The sequence below is a fragment of the Colius striatus genome, chromosome 17 (genome assembly GCF_028858725.1).
Source record: "Colius striatus isolate bColStr4 chromosome 17, bColStr4.1.hap1, whole genome shotgun sequence".
Classification (NCBI taxonomy): domain Eukaryota; kingdom Metazoa; phylum Chordata; class Aves; order Coliiformes; family Coliidae; genus Colius; species Colius striatus.
In genome coordinates this window covers 10583732-10611405 of record NC_084775.1, presented here as the reverse complement: position 1 = coordinate 10611405, position 27674 = coordinate 10583732, and the positions used below count along the sequence as shown (strand labels likewise).

Genomic DNA, 27674 nt, shown 5'->3' with positions numbered 1-27674 from the left:
CTGTTGTCAGGAGATGTGTGGTGCCGCTCCCCTTTGATATGACTTTGAACTACCTCCCAGTATAAACCCACAAGCCCAGAGCAGCCAAGGATATGCTCCCTGTGCACGCTTGCTTTATGAAGATAAAACCTCCAGTTACCTGGCTGAAGGCCCACCCCTCAGAAGAGGTTTTCTTTGTGTGTCTCCTTTCCACAGCCGGCCAGGGCAGTTTTCTAGCAGCAAGTACGGCCCCTCGGTGCCCATCCCCGTGCCCACGCAGATCCACAACTACCGGCGCATCGAGCAGAACCTGCAGTCTCCCCATCAATACTCCTCTCCTCGGTGAGTGAATGCTGGGAGTGGGAGGAGGGAGCAGCTTTGCTGCTGGGCACCTGTCTGACAGCTCCAGGGCTCTAAAGCAAACTGCTTCACACTCTGTGCTCTCTGCCTCTCAGATTTCCCTGTGTGATGGGCTCTTCTCCTTGCTGTAGGGAGCCTGTGTGTTACGTGGTAACACAGCCCTGGGGTATTGTTGTAGTGATGTTAAGATTGATTTGTTACCCAGTACTGTAAATTTGACCTGTGACAGCTCCCATCAACTCTCAGTGCAGGCTGAGCCCTTTTGAGTTTAATAGCTTTCCTCACGGTTTGGGTGTCCAAGCAGAGAACCATCCATCTGGCAGATGCCTTTAGAAAAGGACAAAGTTGAGATAAACAACTAAAATGGATGGGGCTGCAAAAGTTACCTGACTTTACCTTAATGAGTTCCTGTAGCTAGTCACACCGTGGGTGATGTGTCCTACACAAGTCACATATTAATGTGATTATGCAGCCAGGAGTGATTAAATCATATGCAATTCATGCCTGTGAGGCAGAGCATGTTTTCTGAGGGCCGTCAGGGAGCTGCAGATGCCAGTCTTCAGCCCAACAGCTGACCTTCCATGGTAACACCTTGTACAGCCACGACATACAGGACTTCTGTCTCTTCTTACATCCAATCTCTGGTTCTTACAGGTTTGAACCTGGGGTTGACAGTGGCAGCCCAGCTTGTAGAATGCTTGGAAGGAGACTCTTGCAGGATCTTAAAAGAGTTTGTACAGCAGGGACATTCAAACAGAAATGTCTGTGAGGTGTCATGTCTTTTTTTGGATGAGTTGCTGTGGTATCTGGATTAGTTTAAGTTTAGATTTCAGAAGTAGGGTAATTCCTGCATCAGTCTAAGTTTGGGCTTCAGCCAGCCTAATTCAGGATAAACCTTCTTTAAAATAGACCCAGAGTAGAGACACGATACGTTGATCAAGAGTCATCAGAGATTGTTTTGTGCCAGTGCTGCTTTAATGCTATTTTATGTTCAGTTCTTTGAGTGTATGACAGGATTTGTTGTAACCTCCTTCCTGTTTCCTGCACACTTCACATTTTTTACAGCAAAACTTTTGGACCCTGTTAGTGTTGGAACTCACAAAAAAGTCCTGGCTATCAATGTAATGTATAAAGTGAGAGCTCTGGAGAAAATGCAAAGGATGCCCCTGGACACACTGTGCCTTCCCCAGGCCTGGTGATGGGCTACTGGGTTCTGGTTCCCAGCCTGCAGCTACCAACCAGGGTACCAGCCATGTTTTGCTCCCTTTAGTCACCGCTGTGTAATGATGAGATTGCCATGGTCCCTGCAGAGGAACCTGAGGAATGGACATAATCAGGATGATTCACGCTCTGCTTTTAGCATCTTCTTTAAACATCTGGCGTCATGTTCTTTTCTGCTCCAGGAAGCCATATTTATCTCTCACCATCACTTCCTCTAATCAGCAAATTCAGTAGACACCCTTTAGGAATGGAAGGAGAAATCTGCATCAGGCATTTACTATGCCATCCCCTTTTCCATGCAGTGTATCAAACAGGCCATTACAGTCAAGTGCCTCGTCATATTTGCCAAGTCATTTGACTACACACTTTGACTTCTTGTTTCTGAAAAAAATCCACCCTTGTCACCTGACTGGCAGGTGTACCTGTCTAATGGAGCTTGTTTGTGGGCAGATCTGTGCTTGTGGAGGTGGTAATTATGTGTGTGTGTGTGTGTGTGTGTGTGTGCTTCTGGCCACATCACCTGTCCTGCTCGTCTTCTTATTGCTTATCCCACAGCTTGCAGGGTGACATTTGACATCACACATCTTTCAGCAGCAGCAGTCAGCTGGTGGTTTTCTTGCAAGTACCTGATGGATAATATTCAACCTTCTGGATGGCTCATATTCTGGAGAGTTAAAAACACGGGGGAGCAATATTTTCTGCCACTGAACATCCAGCTGTCTTTTCATTTTGCCATTTCCTTGTTCTGTGTTCATTTTGCTTCAGGCATCTAATAAGCATTAGGCTTCTGAATCTGCAGCAACCTGAAGAGGAGTGATTTTTTGGTTAAAATCCTAGAGGATTTCCTTTTTATCAAGTGTGTGAACATAGCATGGATTCATTTGGCTCAGAAACGTAGTAACACATTGGAAAAGGGGAGTGGTAGAACCAAATTCTTACACCTCCATTATGGAAATGAATGGTTGAAAAAGTTACTATTCTTGATTTATTTTTTTGAAACAGGGCATAAAGTAAAATATTCACCTGAAGTGTTGTTGAGTAGATGCACTGACACTTCATGGTGACTTTGCTTTTCCTGGGTAACATAGATAACCCTACTCACACTGATGAAAGCCTCGTGTCTTGTTCCTTCTGCTCAGATAGGGATAGGTAGCTTCATGCAACATCTCAGGGAGAGGAGGCAGGACACCTTGGTGACAGTATCTTTCAGTGGCTTCAGCACAGCAGGGGTGTTTTCAGCATATTCATTGATTCCTGACCAGAAATTCACCTACTAGCAGAGACCAATGTTCTTTTAACAAGGGAAAAAAAGGTGTTTCCAAATTTGAGAGCAGAATGAATTGATGAAAAGGCTGTTTTCTCATCTAGAGGAGTGTAATGAGAGTCTTGGTGAAGGAGCCTGCAGAGGCAGAATGGCATTTCAATAAATAGAGTTTAGGTTGTGTGTTCTTAAGGAGTGGTGGATACACGAAAATATTGAGAAATGATTAATGTAACATAATCTCACTTCTCTCCAGAGTGGTGGTGTAGCTGTACTCATTTTCTCACCACTTGAATTTCCTTGTTTCGTTTTAGCAGCTGGATAATACTTGAGGTTCCTGCACATATGGGCTGTGCAAATTAATTTTAACTCCCTAAGGTGAGGCTTCACAAGGAGTTAAAGGAGTCTGGAGGCCAGGCAGTTCTGACTACTCAGCCCAAAGTCAAGTCCTGCTGGGTAGTACCCAGCTGTTTCAGATCTTAACAGCCACACACTGCTCTGGGTTGCTCTGGAGCTTCTGATTTGAGTGAAAGCTCTCTGACAGTGCAGTGCCATTGGCACAGGTTACCTCAGCACCATGTGCCTGTGCTCATGGGGCTTTCACCCAAACAACTGCTCTGACAGAATGAGTGGGCTCAGCACAGGAGGGATGCCTGAACAAAGCCCTCTCAGGGCACGCTGAAGACACTGCCTAAACTAAACACTTTGGATGTGGCAAGACATGAAACTCTGTCTTGTTTAGAAACAAAACAAGGCAGGAATGGCCTTGGTGCTCTGCAAGCACTGCTCAGCAATAACCAAAACATCCCTTTGTTGCCACCATTCTCTTCAGTGTAAACCTAAAATAGAGCCCTGTAGCAGCTACTAGGAAGGAAATTACCTATATCCCCAGGTGAGCCCAGAATGGCATCTAAAAGTGACTTGAAAACTTGGCAGGCTTTCCTGCTCACAGCTAAGCTCATCTCATTCCTTCTGTACATTACAAAATTGTACTTGGATTAAAAATCTTGAGAATGGGGATTATGATCTTAATCTGTACCTGTGTAGTCCTACAGCAGTGGAATTTTGATCTAGAATAAGCAGCCATGAAGCTGTGCTTCTGTGAAAATAGCTGTGTGTGGGGGTGGCTGGTGATGGTGATGCTGCTCTCCTTACTCTTCTTCACTGGCACCTGGAGTAACGTGTGTGCTGCTGTTGTTTCCTACAAGGTCTGCTACGGTCCGAAGGTCTAGCAGTACAAGTCCTCTTGGTTTTCCTAAAACTGGTGCTTCCCCTCCTTATCCTGGAGAGCATGGATCTGTGCCCAGCTCGAGAAAGCTCTGCTTTGGTGGTGCCAAGCCCTTCCTGCCATCACCACAAGGTAAGATGTCAGCTGGCATGTTGCTGCCCTAATAAAATCACACGCCTCTGTCCAGTGAAGAGGGAGGTTATGACCAACTGTAGCTGCCAGCTAACAGGGAATCCAGATTGCTGTGTTCTCCCCTGGCTCTTCTCTGTAGATGGTTTGACAAGTGTTTTGGCCTCAGTAAAATAGAAGAGAAAATACCTATTAGCCTCAGGAGAGGCCAGCTTTGTTTCGGTACCTGCGTCCAACACTTTGCTGCTCTCTGAAGAGGGCTTCTGTAAGTGCAAAGGAGCTTTTTACTGGCTCAGCCTGGGGTGAGAAAAAAATGTAAGCCAATTTTCAGTTTGAACAGTGAAGTTCAAGCCCTTCCAAACGTGGTCAGAAATTCTACTCTGACAGTTATAGCTGGCTGAATACCTGATAGCCTGATCCAGGTGCTAACAAGAAATTCAAGTTGAAAGGGATAAGAAGAACCCCGTTGTGCAACTGATGGAATATGCTGTTTTCTGTAAAGAAACAGACTGATGTAACTAGCTATTCTATATCCTTAATGTCTCCAGTCCTGTACTTATGAGTCTGTGTTGGTAGGGAAATGCAAAATGTTCGTATTCTATTCCTCTGAATTAATATCACTGCTAAATCAGACAAAAACTTGCTAAACTAATAGCAGTCAGAGGGGTTTTTTGCTCCTGTTACAGGAGTTCCTGGTCTTTTCCTTACCCAGCTGGGGCTGAGGACATGGAAGAGATAACTAGCATCTTCCTATAAAATAGGCAGTGCATTGTGTCTTTATTGCCTGTGGAAACTTCATACTAAATAAACTTCTTTTTGTTGTGTTCTCTCAAAGTTGGAACAATCCCAGAGCAGCCCAGCCAGACTGTTATCCCATCTTCTCTTGGAGCAGATGTGAGAGGCCGGATTCCCGTTGCTGGTGCGTTGGTCCTTACCTTCCTTCATTATTCCTATGGATAAAAAGCCAGAACAATAGTCTCAGGGCATTCAGGGCTGGATTGTTCCTTCAGAAGTTTCTCTGGATGTTTGGCTGGCCAGGATTTCTGTGTGCTGGTAGGAGTTGGGATTGCTCATTCACATCCTGTCAGACAACCTCTTCCAATGCTGACAGACCCCCTGTCACAAAAAATTGAGTTTGGAACTTAAGTCAATGGATTGAAGGAAGAAAAAGCATCTCAAAACCCCCAACACCCCCTCTGCTTGATGTGTAATTTCCTGCTGCTGAGCTCTGACAGTCAGGGTCCCTTCCTTTGGAGAGGATACAGGGAAGGGAAGAAGCTACACTTCTGTTTTCCTGTTGTTCACACCTCTTATTGCTGTAAAGTCAAAACCCGACCAAGCCTAGCTGTTTTGTGGCATTGATCAGAATGCTGTCTTTACCCATCCATGGAAGGTTTCCATCTGTAGATGTTTGAGCAGTGGATCCTGGGATCAGGTTGGCTTTTTGTGTTAGAACCAGAAAATGACATGGTTTGTCACTCTGGGCCCTCCAGGTTCCTCGGCGCCTGAACACTCTCCACGAGGGATGGGCTCCCGGCTCCACAGTGCTCCCAACCTGTCAGATTTGCATTCCTGCAGGCAGAAGATAACCAAGCAACACTCTGATCCTCTTGTTGCTCACTTTGGTCACACTCCAGTCAGCCAGCCTCTGCAGATTCATGGTTTGCAGCACTGCCGCCAGCTCAGATCCTCACCGAAGCTGTCCGAGTTCATGCAGAGAAGCCCTTTGCCAACTATAATGGGCTCCCCTACAAAGGTATGTCAAGGAGTGTGCTTTTGGGTTTCTCACAGCTCAGTCTTTTGGCTTCTTGGGGGGTGAATGGCTGCATGATCAGATAACTGACCTAGATTGGTCACCACTTGATCGGTTTTCTTCCTTCAAGGGCTGTTTAGCGATCTGTGAGAAATGGGGTAGTGTCCTAGTTCTTAGTGGGCAGATCTCACTTGGCAGCAGTGTTCACCATCTGAGCAGAGTCCAGGGTTTTTAACAGGGTATGAAAAAGACCTGCCCAGGTAAGGCAGAGGCACATTAGTGGGCTGTGGTGTCAGGGCTGGTTTGTCCACAGTGACTTGGCCTGTGTGCGGGAGGAGTCCTCACAAGGAACAGCCTGGTCTCCTGAGGAGCTGGCACCCTGGCAGCATTCTCTCTCCTTATATTAGCCTGCTACAGAGTTTCAGCAGGGTTTGTTGTCCTGTCATTTCAGTCTTTCTGGGATTGGGGACAAGTGACTGCTTGGGGTGGGATTTCTGCTTCTTCATTTCAGGCAGGTTGTCAAGTGTGTAAGTTAATTTTGGTAAAGAAATGAGGAGAGGGAAGGACAACCTTTGTCCTTTTTGAAGACAGGTCTCTATTTTTTTTGTCCCTAGGCTGTGTCACCGTTTGAGTTTCCCAAAACCCCAAGTTCCCAGAATCTCCTCACCCTCTTGGCCCATCAGGGAGTCATGATGACTCCGACAAGGAACAAGACCTTGCCAGATCTGAAGGAGATGGGTCATTTCCACTGCCAGCAAGCAGGCTTGGGGCTGAGACCTGTGGAAGAGGTCAAGGGCAGGTGAGCTATAGCCTATGCTTTATACAATGGTGCTTCATTTCCTAATACAGGATGGATGGGGCAAATTTGAAACCCCAGCTGACACTGAAGTTGTAATGTGCCATCTGTAAGCAGTCTGTATTTACCTGCTAGTACCCAGGGACTGCCAGCAGATGTGATGCAGGCTTTGAAAGTCTTCCCCCACAGGGGCAGACCATGGCTTAGATTTTATAAAATGATTGTCTGCAGCTTTACACCATGTTTAGTGCCCAGGGCTTCATCAAGTGGGGATGCAGGATTTTGTTGTCCTATAAGACTCCCTGCAGTCAGGCAGACAAGTGCCCTGCTCGTTGTGGAGCCTGTGCCTGTCATGGATGGGAGGCTCTTATGATGAGAGGTTCCTTGCCCATCTAACACTGGGCACAGACAGCTCTTCAGACCAGAGATCTGATTGAAAGCCAGGTGCTGACTGTCCCAAGCATTGCAGGATGCAAAGTCACGCAGGTGTTAGTGTGAAGCTTTTCTTACATGCCTCTCTGCAGACTGCAGCTTCCTCCAGTGATCTGGAGGAGCCCTCTGATATTAATTTCCATATCTTCCATCAAAGAAAGATTGTATAGTAGTAATGCTGTAGTCAGTACTGGCATTACTGCAGTTAGTCATGGCAGCTGCATGCTTTCTACAAGTAGCATGAGGTGCTTCAGGTGCTCTGTTGAAAGAGGAAGAGTGGTTATTTCAGCTCTGACTGTTTGTTGTGTAGTGTTAAGTGGTTGCAGATCAGGAATGGCACCAATTGGAGTGGAAGTTAGCTGCAACCTTACTCTTGTTGTTGCTTTTGTTGATTCCTTCATCGTGTCATATGTCCTCGTTTTAGATCTCTGAGCACAGGCAGACTCACTGACCTGCTGCTGAAGGCAGCCTTTGGGGCACAGATCTCAGAAGCTGGCAGCAACGACAGCCTGAACAATGAGAAGCCCATGGAAATTGCAGGTAGGTGGGGAGGGCAGGCAGATGCTGGGCTGGGGCTGAGTTTGCCTGTGTGCCTCCTCCGGATGGAGGGTTGCTTTTCTGTCGGCGTCTGGCAGAGGAAGTGGTGGCTGCTGTGTGTGAGGAGTGTGAGGACGTTTGCTTTCTTTTGTGGAGCGCTCGAAGGTCTGGGCTACGTGTGCTGTGTAATTGCTGGCTAGTGGTGTGATTTGTGTAGGCAGGGCTGTGTCTTTTGGCCTCATCTGAATCTGATAAGGTGTGGAAGTGGGGCCGTTCTGCCAGGCAGCTCGGACAGGAGTGGCTCTGCCAGGGTGGCACTTCCCGGGCCTGCAGGTCGGGAGCTCGCAGGAGCAAAGAGCTGCAGCATGGCCTGAGGCTGCCTGGGCTCCTGCCTGCAGTCCACGCCAGCCTGGCCCAGTCCTGTTCTGGGGAGATGCCTCCAAAGGGAGTGCTGGTAACTGCCGTCTCCCAGGAGAGTCTGCAGGAACGTAAACCCGCTGGGTGAGGCACACCGTGCTCTGAGTAACTCTCCTGTAATGCCAGTCTGCACCTTTCAACTGTCTCCCCAGCTCCCTCAGGTGCTTGTGGAGGGACCCTGCACTCCGGTGCCCGGGCTGGGGGCTCTGCCAGCCCATCCCCAGTGATTTTTACTGTCGGATCCCCTCCCAGTGGAACAACCCCCCCACAGACCATGAGGACCAGGATGTTTTCAGGTAAAGGGCTGATACCTACCTGCCTGTTCCAGTGGGAATGCCTGGGGGCAGAGCAATGTGTTGGATTCCTTGCTGCTGAACACTAGTAGTGGCTGAGGGCTGCTCAGAGCACAGTCCACAGAGCTCAGCTGCTCTCAGCACCTTGGAGGTTCTCGTGCTGGCTCCTGCCAACCCGTTATTACTGGAGCTAGGACTAATGCCAGGTAGTGGTTTTCCAGTACTGGAAGAGACAGGCAATTTCTTCTTTTGCTTCTTTGTGCTCTGCTCCAGGAATAATGCTGCAGCTGTTCATAGACCCACTGTTGCTGCTAGGTTAACAGAAAGGTCGTGTTGTGTTCTGATTGCTTTCCCCATGGTTTTTGGATGAACTATAAAAGCTGAACGTGAGCACCCATGGCCAGCAATGTCAGCACACGAGCACCATTAGGAAAGGGCAGGATGGCTCTCTATGCAAAATTATTAGTGGTGTTACTTACACTCTGAGCTGCTTAAGCAGGAAATAGGGAAACACACTCCTGCTTGACAGATGCTTCTTTTTAGATGTTAGCTCTCTGGTCTCCTCAGCCAGCAGCTGAGGCTGTAGTAAGTGGCCCTTCTGGGACAGTGTTTCTGGGAGCTGCAGTCTGTGTTCAGTTTCAGAAAATATTTGGACACTTTTATTTGCATTTTTTGCTTGTTTGGGTTCTCGTTTTGGCTCTTCCTCATCTGAATGTTGTTCCTAATTACTGCAGGGAAAGTTTGGATGTAGCCATGATTAAGCTGCCTGAGTGGGATAGGGGAACACATGGGCTCGGTTCCTGGGTGTGGCTTGGATTTCCATCGTAGCTAAAACCACTCAAGTCCTTGATTGTCTGGGAAGTTGGGGCCATAATCCTTTCTGTCCTGTCTATTTAGAGGGTGAGCTCTGTAGGGCAGAGATTCTTACAAAATGTCTGAGGAGTCTGCAGTACCATGGGGTTACTATCCTGGCTGCAGCCTCTTGCTAGGGCTGAAATGGCATGAATAGAGAATTCAGGCTTCCTGTACTGCTTTTGCAGGGATAATAGCAATTTGGAAGCAGATCCAAGCACCAATTTTTAGCAGGTTGATAGTTGGATGCTTTTACAGGGCTTCCAAACAGTCAGACCCCAGTGGGATGCCTGGCAGAGAAGGCTGTTGAACAGTGACCCTACAACACACACAGAGCCTTAGATCAAGGTGGTCAAAGCAGTTCTGCTTGACAAGCTCTGTTCAGTAGGTCTGTGCAATAAATTCCTTGTGCTGTAGTTGATGCACAAAGTTAATGGTGCAAAGGGGAGCTTTGCAAGCTGAAACTCTGCATCCCAAGTGCTTGGACAAGACATGAGTAAGATGACTTGATGGATACAAAGGCAGAAGCCTTTTCATGAGTCGTCATAACAATTTATATAAACAGCCTCTTGGAATTACAGGGTATCCAGAGTGTGATATTTTTGTTCCTTTCCTCTCTCTGAAAGATCTGGAAATACTCTGCCACTCTTTGGTGATTCACTTAGCTTTGAAGCATAGCTGCCAGTGAGGAGAAAGTTTTGGGAGGAAGCTATGCCTCTGCAGTTCAGTTGTGCATTAGTATCTTGCTGAACCTTTTGAAGGCAGGGTAGGGCAGCAAATGAAATTCGTGGGTAGAAGGGAAACATCTCCCTCCAAAGGATCAGTGACAGTGGAGAATACAGCCTTGGTTGAGTTAGCAGGGTATGGGAGCTGCTGTTAGCATTCCCCAGTCAGAATATATCAGTGTGTCAGGGGATATGAAGCCCTGTGGAAGTAGTGAATGTATTGTGAATACCCTGAGAGAGAAACCTCTGTTAAAGTGTCCCATCTTTTATATGCAGTGTGCTCTTAGGATGGATTCATGGATCAAGAAGGAGAAAGGATGATGGTGAGGGAATTTTGTGATGAACACTGTACTTACAGAGTCTCCTGATGCTTGAGGTTAGGGTCTTGATCTGCTGGAGTCACTCTCTGCCAAGCCTCCTGTTTGTAAAGAGGGGGAAGCAGAAGTGTGGCACACATAATGGAAAGCTCTCTTGATTTGCATGTAAATCGTTGGTGTTTTAAAACTATGGTGAAAACCTCACTTGTCAGAGGTGTTCATTCAGTGATGGGGAAGTCTGCTGGTGGCGTGTGATAGCAATTAGCCCAAGATACTGTGGTAGGATTCAGAAAGGATTTGGACAAAAAAGACAGAATGCTTCTGAATTGTCTGCACACAACAGACGTTCTGGAAGGTGTGTTAAATCTGCCTGGGCTTGTGTTGCTGAGGAGCTTCTGTTGGGGAGTGCTTATTCTGCATCCAGTCCTTGCATCTGCCTCCCAAGTACCTGTTGCTCCCTCCTATCAGATCCTGGCTCCCTCAGGATTGGCCCCTCTGCTTGGTGAGGGATAGCTGGCCTGCTGCTTACATCTTCAGTCATTCTTTTCCTTATTTTTCTTCTCTAGTGGGGTCTTCCAGCTCTCTGAGTTCTGGAGGCTCGTTCACCAGCAGGCACTTGGCAGTGGGCACTGGTGGGGAGGCTGTGGAAGGCCCCTCGAGTCTTCGCTACGCTTTTGCTGATCCCATCACCGCCAACCTGGAAGGTGCTGTGACATTTGAGGCACCAGAGCTGCCTGAAGAGACGCTCATGGAGGTGGGTATATCCTGGGGGCTTGCTGGGGGCAAAGCAAATCCAGAGGTCAGGTGTTTGCAGCCAAGAGAGTTCCTTCCAAAGATGGAGGAAGGTGGTTTCAAGAGAGCAAGGCCAGTGCAGTGCTGAGAGCCCAGGGCATGTTAGCAGAGTGACTTTTGAGCCTGCTCCCCAGCTGTTTGCTCCAGCAGACAGCCCATGACTGGGGTGAAAATTCATCATTTCCAATTGCTGAAGTCACTTACCTGACATGTTCTCTTATTAACAGTCTCTGAAGATACCTTGGGTATGTTGGGCCTTTTCCGCTTCCCAAAGGCTCCACGTGGGTAATAGGTGACCTGAGGGTGTGAGGGGCTCAGTGGTGTGTGCTGCCTGCCCTCGGGAGGCAGGTGGTGTGGGCTCTGCTCAGGCACCTCAAACACTCTGAGCCTCACCCTTCTGACATTGCTCACGCTGCGGGGGGACACTCTGTTCTGCACCAGAACAGCCAAAAACAGGTTGTGGAGCTGAAAGGCTGCCAGGCTTCCCTTCCCTGCAGGCTGAAGCAGAGCAAATGCTTCTGGAGCTGAGATATATTTGAAATGTAGGTCAGGCTGCCCGTTTGCAGTAGAGGTGGGAGGTGGATTCAGTCTCAGTTTCAGCTCTGTTGGTGATAGCTCTGTGGGCTGTGTGGGACTGAGGAAGGCTCTTTGCATCTGGGTTTTGCTGGTGTTGCTGAAAACCCCGAGATACCCACAGCGATCTTCATACATTGTTTTAAGGATGTGGCTTTGCTGTTCTAACTTCAGCTTTTATTTAGCTCATTTTTTTTGTCAATTATGCATTGCCTTGCCTTTGTTTGCATAATTACCTGCAGAGCCACAGGGCTAGAACTTCCAGCATTGACCTGATTGCAGCAGTAGTGAGTTTAACTGAGCATCCTACCTGTGTGAGGTCCCAGGTGTGTGGGGCCTTGCCAGCTGCCAACACTTTGGACACTGGTCTGAAGAGAAGTATCCTAAGGGAGCATCAATTTGATCATGTTAGTGGCACTCAGCTCAGCCTCTATGTCTGAAATAAATCATTTGTCTTCTCTCACTGTTTCTGCTGAGCACAATAATCCATTTGCATGTCACAAAACCTTTTTTTGAGACCTGAGGAGTTGGCCAGAAGGCAAAACTTGGCAGATTTTCTGATGTCTACTGCTACTTTCAGGGTACTGAAATCTTACTGTTTAAGCACCTTTGTTTCTCTGGAGCAAAGCCTTTGCATTCAGATGGGTGGTTCTTCCACATCATTTGTAAAAGTTTCTTTAGGTTCTGACAAGCCAAGGCTTTAGTTTCTTTATCAGTGCTTCAAAAACACACAGTACAGCAATGACTGTGGAAGGAAAGACTCTGGTGGTGCCAAACGAGACCATGAGTAGCACAGTAACTAATAGAAGGCGATAGCATAAGCTGAGAGGAAGAGCTGTGTGTTGGTTAGAGATACCAGCCTGAGATCGGCAAGATCTCAGCAGCTTCCTGCTCTGCCACAAACTTCTTGTATGACTTGGCGGTTACTTAATCTCCAGGTTCCTCCTCTGCTTTTAAAATAGAGGAAGATGGAGACAACACTTCCTTGCCTTACTGGACTGTCCAGGTAGCAAGCTAGTGGGAGGAGAGATCCATATTTCAGATAGTCAAAGCTGCCTTAGCAGCCAAGTGCCTGAGCCAGTGAATGAAAAACAAAAGCTGGCAGAACATGAGCATGGGGGCTTTTTTAAATAGATTCATGTAGGAAACATCCTTACCAACCCCTTTGAGAGAACTGAATATTTGAAGTTGAAGCAGGTCAGTCACTTCCTTGCAGAGAGCATAAGGACAACAGAGTTGTGTCTGATCCAGGCAGGAATTCACTTTGTAGGACCCACAGCATTCAATTTTTCCACAAATACTAACTTCCCAAAAATGTTTTCAGTGACTTAAGCAATGCAGCTTCCCAGAAATGGGATAATCCCTTTTGATCTGTAACAGCAGAGAAAAAAACTGCTCTGAAATGAACACAGCACTTGGTGTGTATGCCACGCACTCAGTGGCAAGGAGCTGCAAACAAAAGGTTGTCCTTGCTGTCTCTTCAGAGGACCTCACCCAGGACTCACTGCACTGAACTGGGAGGACAGAAGGAAAAGGGACCAAGTGAGGGCTGGGCTGTGGGGTGGGACACACCGTGTGTGCAGTTTTCTGTGCTGTAGGAGGTTGTCACTTGAGAAATCTGCACCTGGTTCCAGTTTTCTATCAGTTTTGTGGTGGGGACCAGTGCTGGGCCTGTGGTGTGGGTGGAATCTCTCCCGCTTCCTGACTGACTTCTGAAAGAGTCCCACAGATCTGAGATCCGCCTTGGGCAGGGGATGTGTAATTTTGGGGCAATTCTCACCAACCTTTCCATGGAGCTGCCTGGGAATTTCTTTCTGTCCTGGGGCTGTCACTCGCTGTGGTTACTGTGGGGGAGGAACGGGTGTGTGTTGGCTGGGGGCTGAGTGCCCCTGCCCAAAGCAGAGGTGATGGGGGGTTATTTCTGTGAGCTGTGAATGGCACAGCTCCCAGGGAGCAGCCCTCCATGGCCCAGCAGCTTCCCCTTGTAACCACTCCCCTGATCTCTGCCCCACAGCAAGAGCACACGGACATCCTGCGCAGCCTCCGCTTCACCTTGGCCTTCGTGCACTACGTGATGGAGATCGCGGCCCTCAAGGGCTCCAGCGAGATGAGCAGCTCGGTGACAGCCGAGTACCAGCTCCAGGAGAGCGTGGTGGCCGACCAGATCAGCCTCCTCAGCCGGGAGTGGAGGTAAGGGTCCCTTGCTCCCAAGGCTTCTCCCACCCTACATGCCCTCGGGGACACTGACCCGTCCCACTCATCAATGCTCTTGCTTTGCAGCTACGCGGAGCAGCTGGTGCTGTACCTGAAAGTGGCAGAGCTTCTGTCCTCGGGGCTGCAGATGGCAATAGAGCAGATCAAAGCTGGCAAGCTCTGCCTCTCCTCCACTGTCAAGCAAGGTAGGAGGCTGCTGGGCACGTGGCACCAGGGAGTGGGAGGGTTCAAAGTGTCCTCGAGGGTGTGGAGGGGGCTGAGCAAGTGTCATCCCCCGCCAGTGTGCCCAGGGGCTTGTGTCTTACTGTCCCCTGGCACCAACAGGACTTCTTTATTCACACTGAGGGAATTGTTCCTCTCTGCTTTGGTCTGGAAGCTCTTGCTCATGCCTCTGTGAGGCTCTTCAGCACTAATTACTGAGAGGGGAATGTGTCTTATCAGATTCCTTGTACATCTCTGTCTCAGGTGCTTATTTGTACCTGACGTAAGCGCAACTTAATTACACAGTGCTGTGTCCTGGGAAGTGCTTACTTGGCAAACAGAGACCTGCCTTGGCACTGATGATATTTCAAGTGAAACAAGAACACAGGAAGTCAGATACTGGTAATGCCAGAGGCACTCCTTTGCTGGTGCTACGGCCTTACATTTGCATCCAACCAGCAAGCCTGTGGTGTGAGCTGGCTCTGGTTCAGGGTTAGGAAAAATAACTTGAAAGCTACCAATGGAATATTACTGAGGGAGCTTTTTGAAGTGTTTGAAGTGCTTGACCCATCAGCTGCCTTCCCCAAGAGCTTAGTCTTTGAAAGTACTTGTGCTGCCTTGGGATGAGGTGTAAAAAAACACAGTGAACGCAAGCACTTTGTGACAGACAGGGTGGAGAAAAATGCACAGGTTCAGCTACACATCTTCTGTATGTTCAGGCTAACAGGAAAGTTGACATAACTCCCCAAAATTATTGCTTTTCAGGGCAGGTGGCAAGTTCTGGATTCACAGTGAGGACACAAGGGTGTCTTAGGTGTCCCATGTCTATGGAAAGAGCAGGGAAGCATGATAAGACACTGTCCTGGAGAGCCCCTGGGAAGTGTATGCCAGGCAGGGTCCCTACCCACAGCCATCCTCTTTTTGCTGATAATTTGGGCACAGCACAGAGCTCTGATTGAATTCCATGGAGAGGGATGTTGCTGTATTTGTGTGTTGTCTTGGTTTTTATGTAGTCTCTCTTGATACTCTCTTCTTGTAGAGTTTTTAGTTCTGCCCTCCTCATGTCACTTATGAGCTCTGAGATCCCCACTCCATCTCAAAGTCCTTCTGATCTGACAGTCTGATCCTGACAGGGTTAAGTTTTTGTGCCTTGGTCCTTTTCTCTGATGAAGAGTTAGAGCAGCCTTTCATCCTGGCATCAGTCTCTCCTCTGGCTCTCTGCTTTCTGGTTCAGCAGAGGAGGTGGCCTTTCATGGACATTGCTCTCATTTCTTTCTGGAATAGCAGAGTCCTGAGAGATTCCTTTGCTTAGTCAGTGCTGCTCATCCACACTCAGCTCCAGCAGCTACCACAGGCAGGTCATGTACTTCTCTGCAGCACGTCAGCACCCATCAAGCAGCAGAAGCTGGACCTGGCGCGTCCGTTGCTGCCGGGAGCGCGTGAGACATCTCGCGTGGTGCAAACTGCTCTGTGCCTCGTGGCTGCTGAAGGGAACAAAAATAGGCCTGGCCTCAGGTGAACCAGGCATTCGTGTAGGTGTTGCCACGTGCAGGCTTGTAACTGGTGAAGGTGACAGAGGAAGGAAAGGAAAAGCCCCTTGGTGCAGCAAGTACTGTCCTGACGGTCTTTTGGCTTTCACATAACCTCATTGTCTTGAAGTGACTTGTTTGGGATTGTGTTTGTAGATACAAGGAGGGAGGCACAAGGAGAACTGAAGTAACAGCTAAAGCATTTCTTTCCTTTAGTTGTGAAGAAGCTGAATGAGCTTTATAAATCCAGTGTATCATCCTGCCACTGCCTCAACATGAGACTCCAGAGGTTCTTCTTGGACAAGCAGAAGCTCATGGATCGGATCAACAGCATCACTGCAGAGAAGCTCATCTTCAGCTACGCTGTGCAAATGGTAATAACCATATGGTGCCTGGGAGCAGGGCCAGCACAGGGAAAGAGGCAGCATTCAGAGGTCCTTCTGTGGCCTTAGCAGGTGGCTTTATGCAGAGTCACATAGTGGTGGGAGTTAGAAGGGCCCTCCAGAGCTCATCCAGCTGAGCCCCTTGCTAAAGCACATTCCCCGTGATCAGGGGGCACAGGAACACATCCAGCTGGGTTTAGAAACCTCCTGCTAAGGACCCTCCACACCCTGCCTGAGCAGCCTGGGCCAGGACTCCTTCACCTCAACACCAAACAAGTTTCTGTGTTGAAATGGAACTTCCTGTATTCCAGCTTGTGCCTGTTACCCTTTGTCCTGTCACTGGGCACCACGGTAAAAAAGACTGGCCCCATCCTCTTGACACCTGCCCTTGGGGTACTTAAAAGTGTTGATGAGTTTCTTCCTCAGCCCTCTCTTCTCCAGACTGAACAGCCCCAGGTATCACAGCCTTTCCTCATAAGAACAAGCTCCCCATGGTGCTGTGTGCAGGCTCTGGAGGCTGAGTGAGGTGGTTGTGTATGTGATTGAGGGGCTGTGCTGGGAAGGTCTGGACTGGGAGTAACCTTTGGGCATGGGATTATTGCCTGCAGGTGCAGTCTGCAGCCCTGGATGAGATGTTCCACCACAGAGAGGACTGTGCACAGAGGTACCACAAGGCTCTACTGCTGATGGAGGGGCTCCTGAATATCATCACTGAGCAGGGGGACATAGAAAACATCAATAAATGTGAGTATTCAGTGACTTTTGGGTTTTTTTTTTCCTCCCACCAGGACTTGTGCTTTTCTAGCTGCATGGATCAGAAATTGCAGTACCCAGCATCCTTTTTTCCTTTGGCTACACCTTGGTGGACACAGCAGAGGTCTCCTGGCTTGTGGCAGCTCCTCGCAGCCAGACCTTCTGCTTCCCCAGCAGGGAGACTGTTAGAAGTGCAGGTCCCTGTTCTGAGCCATGTTTTGAGAGCTTCCCATGCAGAGCGATTGCCAGGGCTTTGTTGGAGCTTTTGATGTGTGAAGGAACTCACTGAAGGAAGTGGTTTGGCAACAGCAGGGGCCTGGGTTTGCTTTCCAGACAGAGCCATCCCTCAGATTGCTCAGAGCCCTTGGGACCATGCGAGTGCAGCGGCTGTCAGGCAGAGGTGACGGATAGCACCACGCAGGCTCCTTCCCGCAGGACTCCTGAGACAGGACTGCTCTCCTGTCTGCTTCCCCAGCCTCAGGCTGCCTGAGAAGGCAGCAGGCAAACACTTTCCTCCTCAGTAAGTGCTTGCTGAGGCAGTGAAAGCTGAATTCTGACCTACTTGCCATCGTTTTGCTTCCACTCCTGGGGCAGGTGGACCCCTCTGCGTGCTGCTCTCAGCTGTCCCCTCTCTCTGCACCTTGCAGTGCAGGCTCTCTGGCTCTGTAGCCAACACACATGGAGGGAAGAGACAGACCTCAGTCACTCTGAGTGCTTTCTCTGCCCTGATTAACCCCTGATGGCAGGGGTTAATCCCCTCTGTCCTTCCTGGGAAATGGGCAGGGGGCATGGGGAATAGCTATCTCTGTTAGAGCAGCTCAACTCAGCCTAGCTCTGCTCTGCCCCCGTTACACCAGCCCACCCTCAGTAGGCTGAGGGGATGGCTGCAGCTAGCAAACTGTGCTTCTCTCCAATGTGGGCTACCAAATGCCTGTGCTGGGCGTGCAGAGAGCTCTTGGGCTGCTCCAGCCGCCTGTGCAGGCAGAGCTCTTGCATAGATAATGAGAGAAGAGATTTCTGGCTCACAGGCAGTCAGTCAGTTAATTACCACCAACTTTCACAGTTGACATGAGGCTCACTGAAGGAGAGCAAAGGGAGCCTGGCAGGTAGTGTGTGGCACTGGAGGGCCAAGGGAACAGGGAATACTAAGTAGTTTCTATTGTACCATTTCTTACCAAACCTAAATCACATCTTTTGTCCAGAGATGCAGTTAATGCATCTAATAGATTTCTTTTCCCAGTTGGTATCCTGCTATTCCCTGGTTTGCCCTGTGTTCCAGCTTCCTGATTGAGCTGTTCTCTGGTAGTGGTTATGCATTTCATTTCAGATCTCAGGTATCTGATAACTTATTTCTGAAAATTGAAATGATGAACCTAGAAATACAGCAGGTCTCCCTGTGAGACCAATGAATTTCACCAAACACTTGGCTTTTGAGAGAGCCTTGGACTCAGACAATGAGGATCTGGCACCGACTCTGCTGGGCTGGGCCCAGACTCTCAGCTGTAAGCCGTGACAAATGGCACTGGAGGCCATGAGTCATCTTGCCTGCTGGCAACAGCCACTCCAGTGACAGAAAGGGAATGAATTGTTCCTAGCAGATGGTGGTTCTGCAGAGCACCATGGTACCTCCATCAGCGCTGCTGCCTCCCAGCTTTCAGTGTTGGAGCTCCAATTATTCAGCCCTTCAACCTGTCTCTTACCAAGATGGTGTTTGTGCTCAGATCCTCACTCAGTGTCAGTCTCCACCTGATGATAATTCTTGAAGGGCTGCTCAGATGTTCTGCCTTTTGGTGTTTGGGTTTTTTTTCCTATCTCTAGCATGTTTTGGTTGTCTTTGTATTGCCAGGAAAAGGAGAAGTTGATTTGTTTTGTTGGTTTCTTCCTCTGCCAGGTAAGCTGTGCATCGAGCGCAGGCTGTCAGCGCTGCTGTCGGGGTTCTGTGCCTGATGTCAGCGGTGTTCCTCACACACCTCGCCCCAGCTGGTCACTTTGTGTCCAACGGCCTACTGCTGTGGTGGGAAACGATTTTGGCAGTAGGAGCCCTGGAGGATGAGCTGCTCAACGTGTTGTGCTTTTGACGTTTTGGGAAGTTGGTTCCATGGACTCGGGTGCCTTCGTGGGGACGTGTGACTGCAGCAAGCACAAACGCTTCCCTGCACAAAGGCCTGGGCGACAACGGAGGCGCTGTGGAAAGATTTCCCTTGCTGGCAGAGGAGGTGAAGGATAGAAGTCTGCTTCTTCCCAGCACTTTGAAGGATGAGACTGCTGCCCATCTCTTGCTTATGAACAGGGTATTCCAGTGCTGTGTCCATTGCGGGCAATGGACGTGCTGAAACTGCCGGCTTCAGTTCCTGTTGGAGGGTGTCATTCAGAAACCAAGGCCAGTTTGTGTACTGTCTCCTGCCCAGCTGAGAGCCAGGCACCTTCAAGCTCCCTGGCACCCCTGGGCTCCCCTCCTTTCTCTCTGTGTCCCTCCTCCCTCGTGCCCACACCTTAGGGCGCTGGCCGAGCACGGCGCAGAGCCCATCCCCTCCTTCTTGCCTGAGCGTGGCCTGAGTACTCCCACCTCTGCACACTTCCCAGGGAAGGCCAAGGCCATGTCTGCCGTGGGAAAGGCCGTGGCTGCCACGTGGACTCTGCCTGGATGGGTCAGGAACGCAGAGGGAGAGACTCTGCACAGGAAGCGGGACGACAGAAAGCGTAACGCTCCTGTGTGTGGAAGCAGCCTAACAAATCCGCTCCTCCCTCAAGGCCCCGAGCTCAGCGGGGTTGAGGTGAGAGACTCCTGGCTGTTGGGCTTGGCTTGTCCTTACATATCTACCAGGGGAAGCATTAGCACTGTCCTGCTTTCAGCTGTTGGCTCATAACCCTCTTCCTGGAGCCCTCACCCCCCCCACACCCCCAACCCGAAAACACTAGCTTTGTGAATCAAAGGAGCACTTTACACACTATGGGAACTTTGAGGAGTTAACTTTGCATCACACAACAACCCAGGAACATCACGACTGTTAGGAATGCTGTTCTTTTTGTTCCTTTCCTTTCTTCCTGGTTGTTTTATTGCACTACGTGTGTGCGGATATGAATCTGTATTCCTAAGGGGGAGTATGTAGTGGTAGATCCATGGTTTGTGTGTAACTGTACGTATTTAACTGTACTGTATCTTGTGAGTGTGAGGCAAAAAGCACTGCAGAGCCTGTGCTGTTCCTCCTCCACACCAGGCAAAGCTGACTTGCAGTCTGGCAGTACCAAGATTTGTTTTGTTTTGGGTTTGTATGTTTTTTTGGGGGGGTAATTTAAATGTTCTTTTAAGGACAGTCAATACACAGCTCCAGTGCTTTGTGAGAGCTCAACAGCAGGCGTTAAGGCCCTACACACTTACACTTGGAAATGCATCTTGTTTTTTAAGAAGTTTTATTTGCTGCTTCATGTGTTGGTTTGTTTTGTTGGTTCATTTCGTTGAGGGTTTGTTTTTTTTATATATATGTATAAAGAGATCTGGTAGGGTTCATTTTTACATTCAGCATTTCTTTTAGAGGAGACTCTGTAGCCAAACGAGACTGCGGGGTGCGAGTGGCTGGAGCTTCAATGAGGCTCTGGGTGTGCTAAGTGTGTGTATGAGGGGCTGCAGCTGCCTGCCTGAGAGTGTGTGTGTGTGCCTGTGTGTGTGTGAGTGTGCGTGCCTGTGCGTGTGTCTCTTAATTTATCAGAGTCGTGGCAGTATTTTGTTAGCGCTGGGCAGAAAAGTACCTTTGAAAGCAACTTGAAACCTCAGGCGTTGGTTTGGGGGTTCTAAAACAGTTTTGCACACGGTGGTTAAGTCCTCATTGCTTTTTTTCCTCTTGACATTGGCACATTCTCAGTGTGATACTTCTACCAGGGTTTCAGGAGCAACTTAATTGGCTTTGGAGCTGGCGTCGCCTTTGGCAACGCGGGTGTTTCTGGTGACAGCAGAAATGCCAATAAAGAAGTTTTTAGTGTTTCCCATTGCCCCAGCTGGGGAAGTTAGTGTAGCTGGAGTGTAGCTTTCACAAACACTTCAGTCTTGGGCTGCTGTCACATCCTATGTCCACAGCCTGCTGCTGCTACTGCCGCTGCAGCTGTTTGTGCTTGTGCCTGGGGAAAAAAAAGACAGAAACAAACCAGAACCAACCAACCGACCCCTCAGCCTGTGAACAGAAATGCCGAGGAGACCCAGACTGCTTCTGCAAGGCTCTTGCCAGCTCTGCCAAGGGCTCGTGGTGCCGCAGGAGGCAGCGGGAAAGCGCTCAAGGCAGGACAAGACTCTGCGGCGCTGACCCCCACAGCCCCCTCCCCTGGCAGAGCATGGGATGGGAAAGCTCAGCACTAACCTTCCAGCTGTACTTCATTACTTGAATGTATGAAAACTGTCCACATTCGATGCATACAAGTATATATTGCTCCAAAAAAAACCCCCCACCCCACAGTGGTTTACAGACCTGCAACCAATCTGTATGTATGTGTTTGTGTATATACATCCAAGGATGCGTGGGTGTGTGTGTGGGGATGCACACACAAACACAAACGTGTGTATATATATACATGGGTTTTTTTTCTCTCAATACTTGAAACTTAGCCACTGTGCTTGAAATAAAAATGAAAACAAAAAAAAAATCACAAAAAAAAACACACAGAAAAAAAATACCCCAAAAAAGGGGTAAAAAAACCCACCCCACAACAAAGCACCAGAAAAACCAATCAGACAAGTGAGTTATTTTGCCATCACTTTGGTGACTTTCTTTTTTTTATCTAATTGCATGTAGTGTGAAACCAACTGGGTTTTTTTTTTGGTGAGAAAAAGAAACTATTTATTGCTTTGTAGACAATAAGGTATGCAGAAAAATATCCAAAAAAGAGGAGAAAAAAAAAAGACAGAAACCACCCCAAAAGCCACCCCCCTGCCCGTTGTTGAAGTTGCTAGTTGTAGTCCACCTGCGAGTGTCATGGCTTTGTTACTGTTGCAGCGTTTGTGTCTGGCGTCTTTAGTAGATTTCGAGCAACCTCAGCCTAAGAAACGCGTATCTGCAGGTTTGTGAGGGCGTGTGATGATGTTCTGTACAAGGTAATGCTTGAGACTTTGTCAGTGGTTTTTTTTAATTTGTGTTTTGTGTGACTTTTTCTCTTTTTTTGGCTTTAAATTGTACACCACCAATTTATGAAAATAAAATGGATTTGAAATTGTTAGTGTCCTGGTTCTGGTACCTCATAGCTCCAGTTAGGAATCAATGGGGTCTTTAATGCCTCTGCTTCTGTCAGTCTGTTTGGATGATAAAGTGCTGCTACACCCTTTTTTCACAGAGGGTGAAGCTTGGCACAAAACAAGCTACATTGCCTAAATCCACAAGTGAAGCCTTTGAGTTCCTGTGTGCCCTACTCTAGGTGGTCCTGCTCTGGCAGGGGGGGTTGGACTGGAAGATCTTTTGAGGTCCCTTCCAACCCTTAAGAGTCTGTGATTCTGTGAGTTGGGAAATGTTGAAGCCAGTTTGTGGGTGAGAGCTGTAGCCACGAGTTCATCTGTCCATATGACCAGGCTACACTCTTGCTGCAGTCTTGCCCCATCACAGGTTCTTTCAAACCCCAACTTTTATTAATCAATAGAGTTGGGAAGATGAAGGGTAAATACAGTGGTAAGATGTAGGTATTTTTGCTGAAGATTAAATACCTCCCTGCCATGGTTGTACTTGTGGCAGTTTGTTATTTGAACAGAACAGCACATGGCTGTTTCCTTTTGCCCACATAGCTGTGCAAAAAGTGACTGAATGAAAGTGGCAAAAAGTGCCAGGAGGATGCTGTGAGCAGCAGTCCTGACTTCAGGTGCAAGACAAGTAGTTGTAGTCCCTGCTCTGCCTGAATTGGACTATTCTGGGATGCAAAGCTAAACTCTGCAGCTGGGATGGGAGAGGGGTTCTGGTTTAATTATTCTGGTCCTTCCACTCCTACAGAAACTTCATCAGCAGAGGTGTAAACTTCCAGGAGCTTAATACCATCATTCCACCAAACACTTCCCCAAACTCTGCTTGCTGGGTCATGAGTGTCCCTGGGGCCAATCCTTCCCATCAGCCCCTGCTGACTCAGCACCACCTCAGACACTTCACTGAACATACTGTCTTTTTGTAAGAAAAGACCTTTCACAATCTGGATTTACCAGGATTTTGTTGCTCAGCCCTATTTGTATCTTCTCCTTCCTGCCCCTGCCTTTCCCACCCCAGGGAAGTGAGCAGCACACACATGCCCTGTGGGAGTGGTGACAGCTCTGAGGAGCTGCATGGGGAATGAGACCCCCCAGTAGCCCTGGGCAAACTGGGCAGAGCTCAGTAACTAGAAATGCTGATGCTGCTTCAAGTTTGGCAGTTCAGCACCTGGGGCTCTGGTTTGGGGAGTTTTAGTGGGGGTTTTGTAGTTTGGGGTTTCTTTTTAACATGTAAAGCCCCCTTTTGTGGAAAAACCTGATGTGTTTGTTTCCTGTAGCATGAGATAGTAACAAATATATATATATCTATATACACATATATACAGTGTGAGGGTGTTTTGGATTTTTGAAGCTGCCTGTGAAGAGGTTTCAAGGTTCAGGTGGAAAACCTGTAGGTAAGTGAAGGATGAATCACTGTGTGGCACAGGCCAGTGTGGACAGAGATGCTCTGCTGAATCCATGGGACTCTCACAGAGGCAGCAAAGCAGGAACATACTAGCTGGGAAGACTTCAAAGGAAATAAAGAGTCTCTGCTCAGGTTCCTGCTTTCAGAAATCTAAGAGCACCAGGGAAAGCTGCAGAAGGTTCTGGATGTGACCGTGCCGTTACGTTGCTGTTGGTTCCAGGAGAAGCAAACCCAAGCGATTCCTGCAGGGCATTTGGCTTCTGTCCCGCCTTTTATATTTAGTTGTTGGTAAGGACGTCAGCAGAAACATTCTCATTCAACTCTGAAAGATCAGAGGTGGCTTAGTGACATCAAGGAAGTAGAAATGGGCGGGTGTGTGTTGAACCCAGGCGATGCAAAGATCAAGTATTCCGCTTCCAGCCGCCAGCAATCTGAAAGCTGTGCTTCAGGAGGAGTTAACTCCTTCCCAGCGTGTTTCAGTCCTGTACCATCTAACCTCTGTGATGATTCTCCTGCTCCTGAGCAGGGTGAGTCCTCCTGAAGGCTGGAAGGGCTGGAGGGCCTTGGCTGAAGGAGAAGGGCTGTGTGGCAGAGAGGCAGTGCTGCCAGAGCTGATGCTCTCCAGACAAACCCCAGCAGCTGGATTTGCTTAAATTTATTATCATAAATGTGGCACTGGCGGTGGTGCCATTCCCAGGGTGGGGAGTGACACGTAGTACAAACTTCCTTGGGATGTTTCTGTTCTAAAAATGGCATTTTTAGGGACAATAGAGTCAGAACAATCCCCCCTTCTGGGAGCTGAAACCTAGCAGGGGATGTGGAGGCTTTCAGAAAACACGTTAAATAATGTATTTCTAAGAATGAGCTTAAGCAAGTGATGCTGGACACAGGTTTCTGCCCTGACTGTGGGCAGAGGGTAACTGAGCATCCAGATATTCACAGTTGTCCTTCCTGAGCCCTCACTGAGATTCCGATGCCCAGATGAGAGATCCCTGGGAGCTGGACCCAGCCACCACACATGGTGTCTGCAGCACGGCTCAGAGCCAGAGCCCTGGGGTGAGATGAGTCACCTCCCCAAAAAGTCATTCTCAAGGCTGCAGTGCACTGGGCAAAGCACCGCAGACCTATGGCACGTGGTGTTCGTGGCTTCAGCAGCTTCTCAGCATCTGTTCTCTGTGATTATTTGCTGACACTGGCAGTGGGAACACTAATACACTGTGGTGAGGAATTATGAGCTCTGGGGTTCCTGCTGCAGGTAATCTTGAGGCATTTAAAGTGTATTGTTGCTAAACTTCTCCCAATCCTGATTGTGTTTGAGGCAGATGAGTTGCTTCCAAGTGTGAAAGGGTTGGCCTGTGTTGCACCAGGAACACCTGGTAAAGGAAGAACTCTTGCTTTGGTCACAAAGAGGAACACTCTTCACAGCTGGAAGAGTTCAAGTGCTTTTCCCTTCTGTTCTTCTGTGGATGTGTTTCCAGCTTGTGCCCTGACACACAACTGCTGGGCAGATGTAGGCTGAGGTGACTCCAGGTCCCATGCAGCATGTCTCCAGTTCCCAGCATGGAGGAGGTAAAGAGCTTTTTAACTACAACATCTGTTATCTCCTGAAGTTCCAGCATCATGCAGCAAAGAATATTTGCACAAATGAGAATAATGTGTCCCCAAATCACCTTTGGATGGACTTTCCCAGCGCTGTGATGGCCTGTCTGCTGTGTCTCCCAGGGTGTGCAGTGTCCCTCAGCCCTGGCTGCGGCGGGTTGTCATCCTCTGCTGGAGCCTGATGCTGCAGCTGATAGCCAGGAACACTGTGGAGGCGGAGAAGGCGCTGGGTGCTGCCAGAGCCCCACCTGCAGGCAGCCGGGCTGCCGGGAGCGGGCTGGGTGTGGGACGGCTCCCGGTCCCGCTCAGCCCCCCGGCCCTGCCCCCGAGCCCGTGAGCAGCAGGACCCCGAGGGAAGGGATGCAGCTTGGCAAGACCCCGAGGGAAGGGATGCAGCTTGGCAAGACCTCGAGGGGAGGGATGCAGCTTGGCAAGACCCCGAGGGAAGGGATGCAGCTTGGCAAGACCTCGAGGGAAGGGATGCAGCTTGGCAAGACCTCGAGGGAAGGGATGCAGCTTGGCAGGACCCCCGTGAGCGCTCCATAAACCGGACCCCGCTGCCACACGGCAAACGCAGCTGCGGTGCCAGGGGCTCTGCGGGACAGAGCTGCCACCCCCTGCCAGCCCCACACATGCCGTGCCTGGGAAGTTCTCACAAGGCTGATTTCATTGCTGAGCAAACTTGATGGCAGCGCCCTCACTTAAGGCCAAGCAGATGTACCACCCGACATCCTTCAATTTCATCGGTGCTATTAAACACGCCTGAAGCGTTCTGCTCCTCACACAAACAGCAGGGGACTTGGACAACTGTTTGCACTGATTCCAATTTAATCCTGGGTATGCGTGTGAGTGGAATGAAATCCCTTGTTAATTTAATTCCTGAAGACATTAGGTGCTCGCCTTGCATGGCAAATCAAATCCAAGCCAGCAGGCTGCCTGCACCTTCTGCTCCAGGCCAGAGCCTGCAGCCCTGGCCCTGCTGCCCTTTTCCTGGAGACACACATCCCTGAGGGGCTGCCTTCCCAGCTCTCACTCCCACAGGAGTGACCCACAGCGGCAGCTTTAGCAAGTCACTGTAATTTCTCCTTGCCTTTGGTGGGTACCTGATTAAAGAGAAATGAAAAAGAGGTGGCACGTGCCACGGCAGGTTGGGAGCAGAGCTTGTGCTGCCTGTTTTGAAGCATCTCTGCTGCTTGTGGGATGAGTAAAGGGCCAGGGTATCAAAGCTTCTTCCCTTATGGGATACTTATGCAACTCTCCTGTGCCGTCACTGTTTCTCCATATCATCTGAGGCCTTCCTCCCACTCTCAAGTTTAGCTGAAATGAACCAAAATCATCAATCACAGCAGGGAGGGAGCAGGAAGCAGTGGTGGTGGACAGACAGGCAGTGTGATTGCATCAGCTTCACTTCCTAAGGAAACGAGGCAAAACAAAAAAGATTCAGACGCCCCGGCTGAAGCGACAGAGCAGTATTGCTGCTTCCCTCGGCAGCAGTGCTGCACCGTGACAGGACAGCTTTTGGCACTGCTCTAAACAAAGTGCAGCTGGTGCCATGTGGTAAATCTTCCCATGCCCCATCCCTACTACTGATATAACTCAGAAGTGTCAGTTCATAAAAGGACATACTGCATTTCTTCCTCATATTAGCTGAAATAACAAGTCTGTGTTTGATAATCTGGCCTGCTTAGGAACATCAGCTCTGCCATTTTCCATCTGAATGAACAAATGGAGCTTTCTTAGGCTAATCTTGCAGCGTGCCAGGGAGCCTGTGTCTTCTCTGGGTAGCTCCCTCCTAGGAAGCACTGAAGCTCGTAGCATAACAGAACAATTTCCAGGTGCACTGGCTCTTGAGAGGTACATGCTGTTGCCTGATAAGGGTGCCCATTGTACTTGGCTTTCCCGTGAAGTGCATCACTGCAAATAAAAGTTGTTGCAGAAAACACAAGCACAACTGCTTGAGAAAGGCAGCTGGAGGAAAAGCTGGCAGGAAACCAAAGCTGAAGGTGCTTGTATGGAAAGGGGAGAGGGAACAGGGACCAACCAAGGTCACATCCCTCTGGGAACCACCAACTTTTAATCACAGACCTGTGTGTTACACAGAGCATTTCCATCCCCTTGTCCCCATCCCACTGTGACTGCAGTGCTGGCATAGAATCATAGAATGGTAGGGTTGGAAGGGACCTTTTTCCCCGGGTGGGTGTTTAAGGGAAAAATGGACTGTTTTACTTACACACCTAATAATTACCACAAGAATGTGGTGGTTAGTTTTTTGGCCCTGCTCTTGCTTGATTTAATACATTTACAGGCTTTTTGCATGTGTTGTCTGCCACGAGCCTGTGTGCAGCGGGTGGGACTGAGCAAGGGGAATGTCCCTGCGGTGTGTTACTGCAGACACGGGCCAACGGCTCCAGCTCGGATCATCCTTTCAAAACCTCGGCAGGATCTGCTCTCGCTCCAGCTGCTCCAGGAACAACCCGGCTTGCTGCAAGGACGGAGCGAGCAGCGCCGGGCCGTGACGCTGATGGGCAGAGCTTTGCTCCTGCCATGATATGAACGCGCTGCCCCGCCTCTTCTAGCACCCCGAGGAGGGGCGGTCGCCCCGGCAGAGCGAGGCGGCGGAACCGCTGCAGCCGGGCCCTGCGGGGGAATCCAGGCTCGGCGCCGGTGGCCCGGCTCGGGTCAGCCCCGGGCCAGCCCCGGGCCGCGCCGCGTTGCC

At 49.3% G+C, this 27674-nt stretch overlaps 1 protein-coding gene across 3 annotated transcripts in view; it reads left to right on the top strand.

Annotated features, from left to right (window-relative positions):
- The window catches only part of ULK1 (unc-51 like autophagy activating kinase 1), a 79134-nt gene extending 57187 nt beyond the window's left edge, over positions 1-21947 (top strand). For 2 of the 3 annotated variants that reach the window (XM_062009632.1, XM_062009630.1), the window contains exons 17-29: positions 196-321; positions 4030-4181; positions 5014-5097; positions 5672-5934; positions 6546-6730; positions 7584-7699; positions 8266-8409; positions 10867-11054; positions 13680-13855; positions 13946-14064; positions 15826-15983; positions 16601-16736; positions 18637-21947. In XM_062009632.1, coding sequence (XP_061865616.1) covers positions 196-321; positions 4030-4181; positions 5014-5097; positions 5672-5934; positions 6546-6730; positions 7584-7699; positions 8266-8409; positions 10867-11054; positions 13680-13855; positions 13946-14064; positions 15826-15983; positions 16601-16736; positions 18637-18692 — 1903 coding nt within the window. In that variant the 3' untranslated portion in view covers positions 18693-21947. The remainder of the gene's footprint in view (positions 1-195; positions 322-4029; positions 4182-5013; positions 5098-5671; positions 5935-6545; positions 6731-7583; positions 7700-8265; positions 8410-10866; positions 11055-13679; positions 13856-13945; positions 14065-15825; positions 15984-16600; positions 16737-18636) is intronic. The other variant, XM_062009631.1, reaches the window with a different exon arrangement.
- The last annotated feature ends 5727 nt before the right edge of the window (positions 21948-27674 follow it).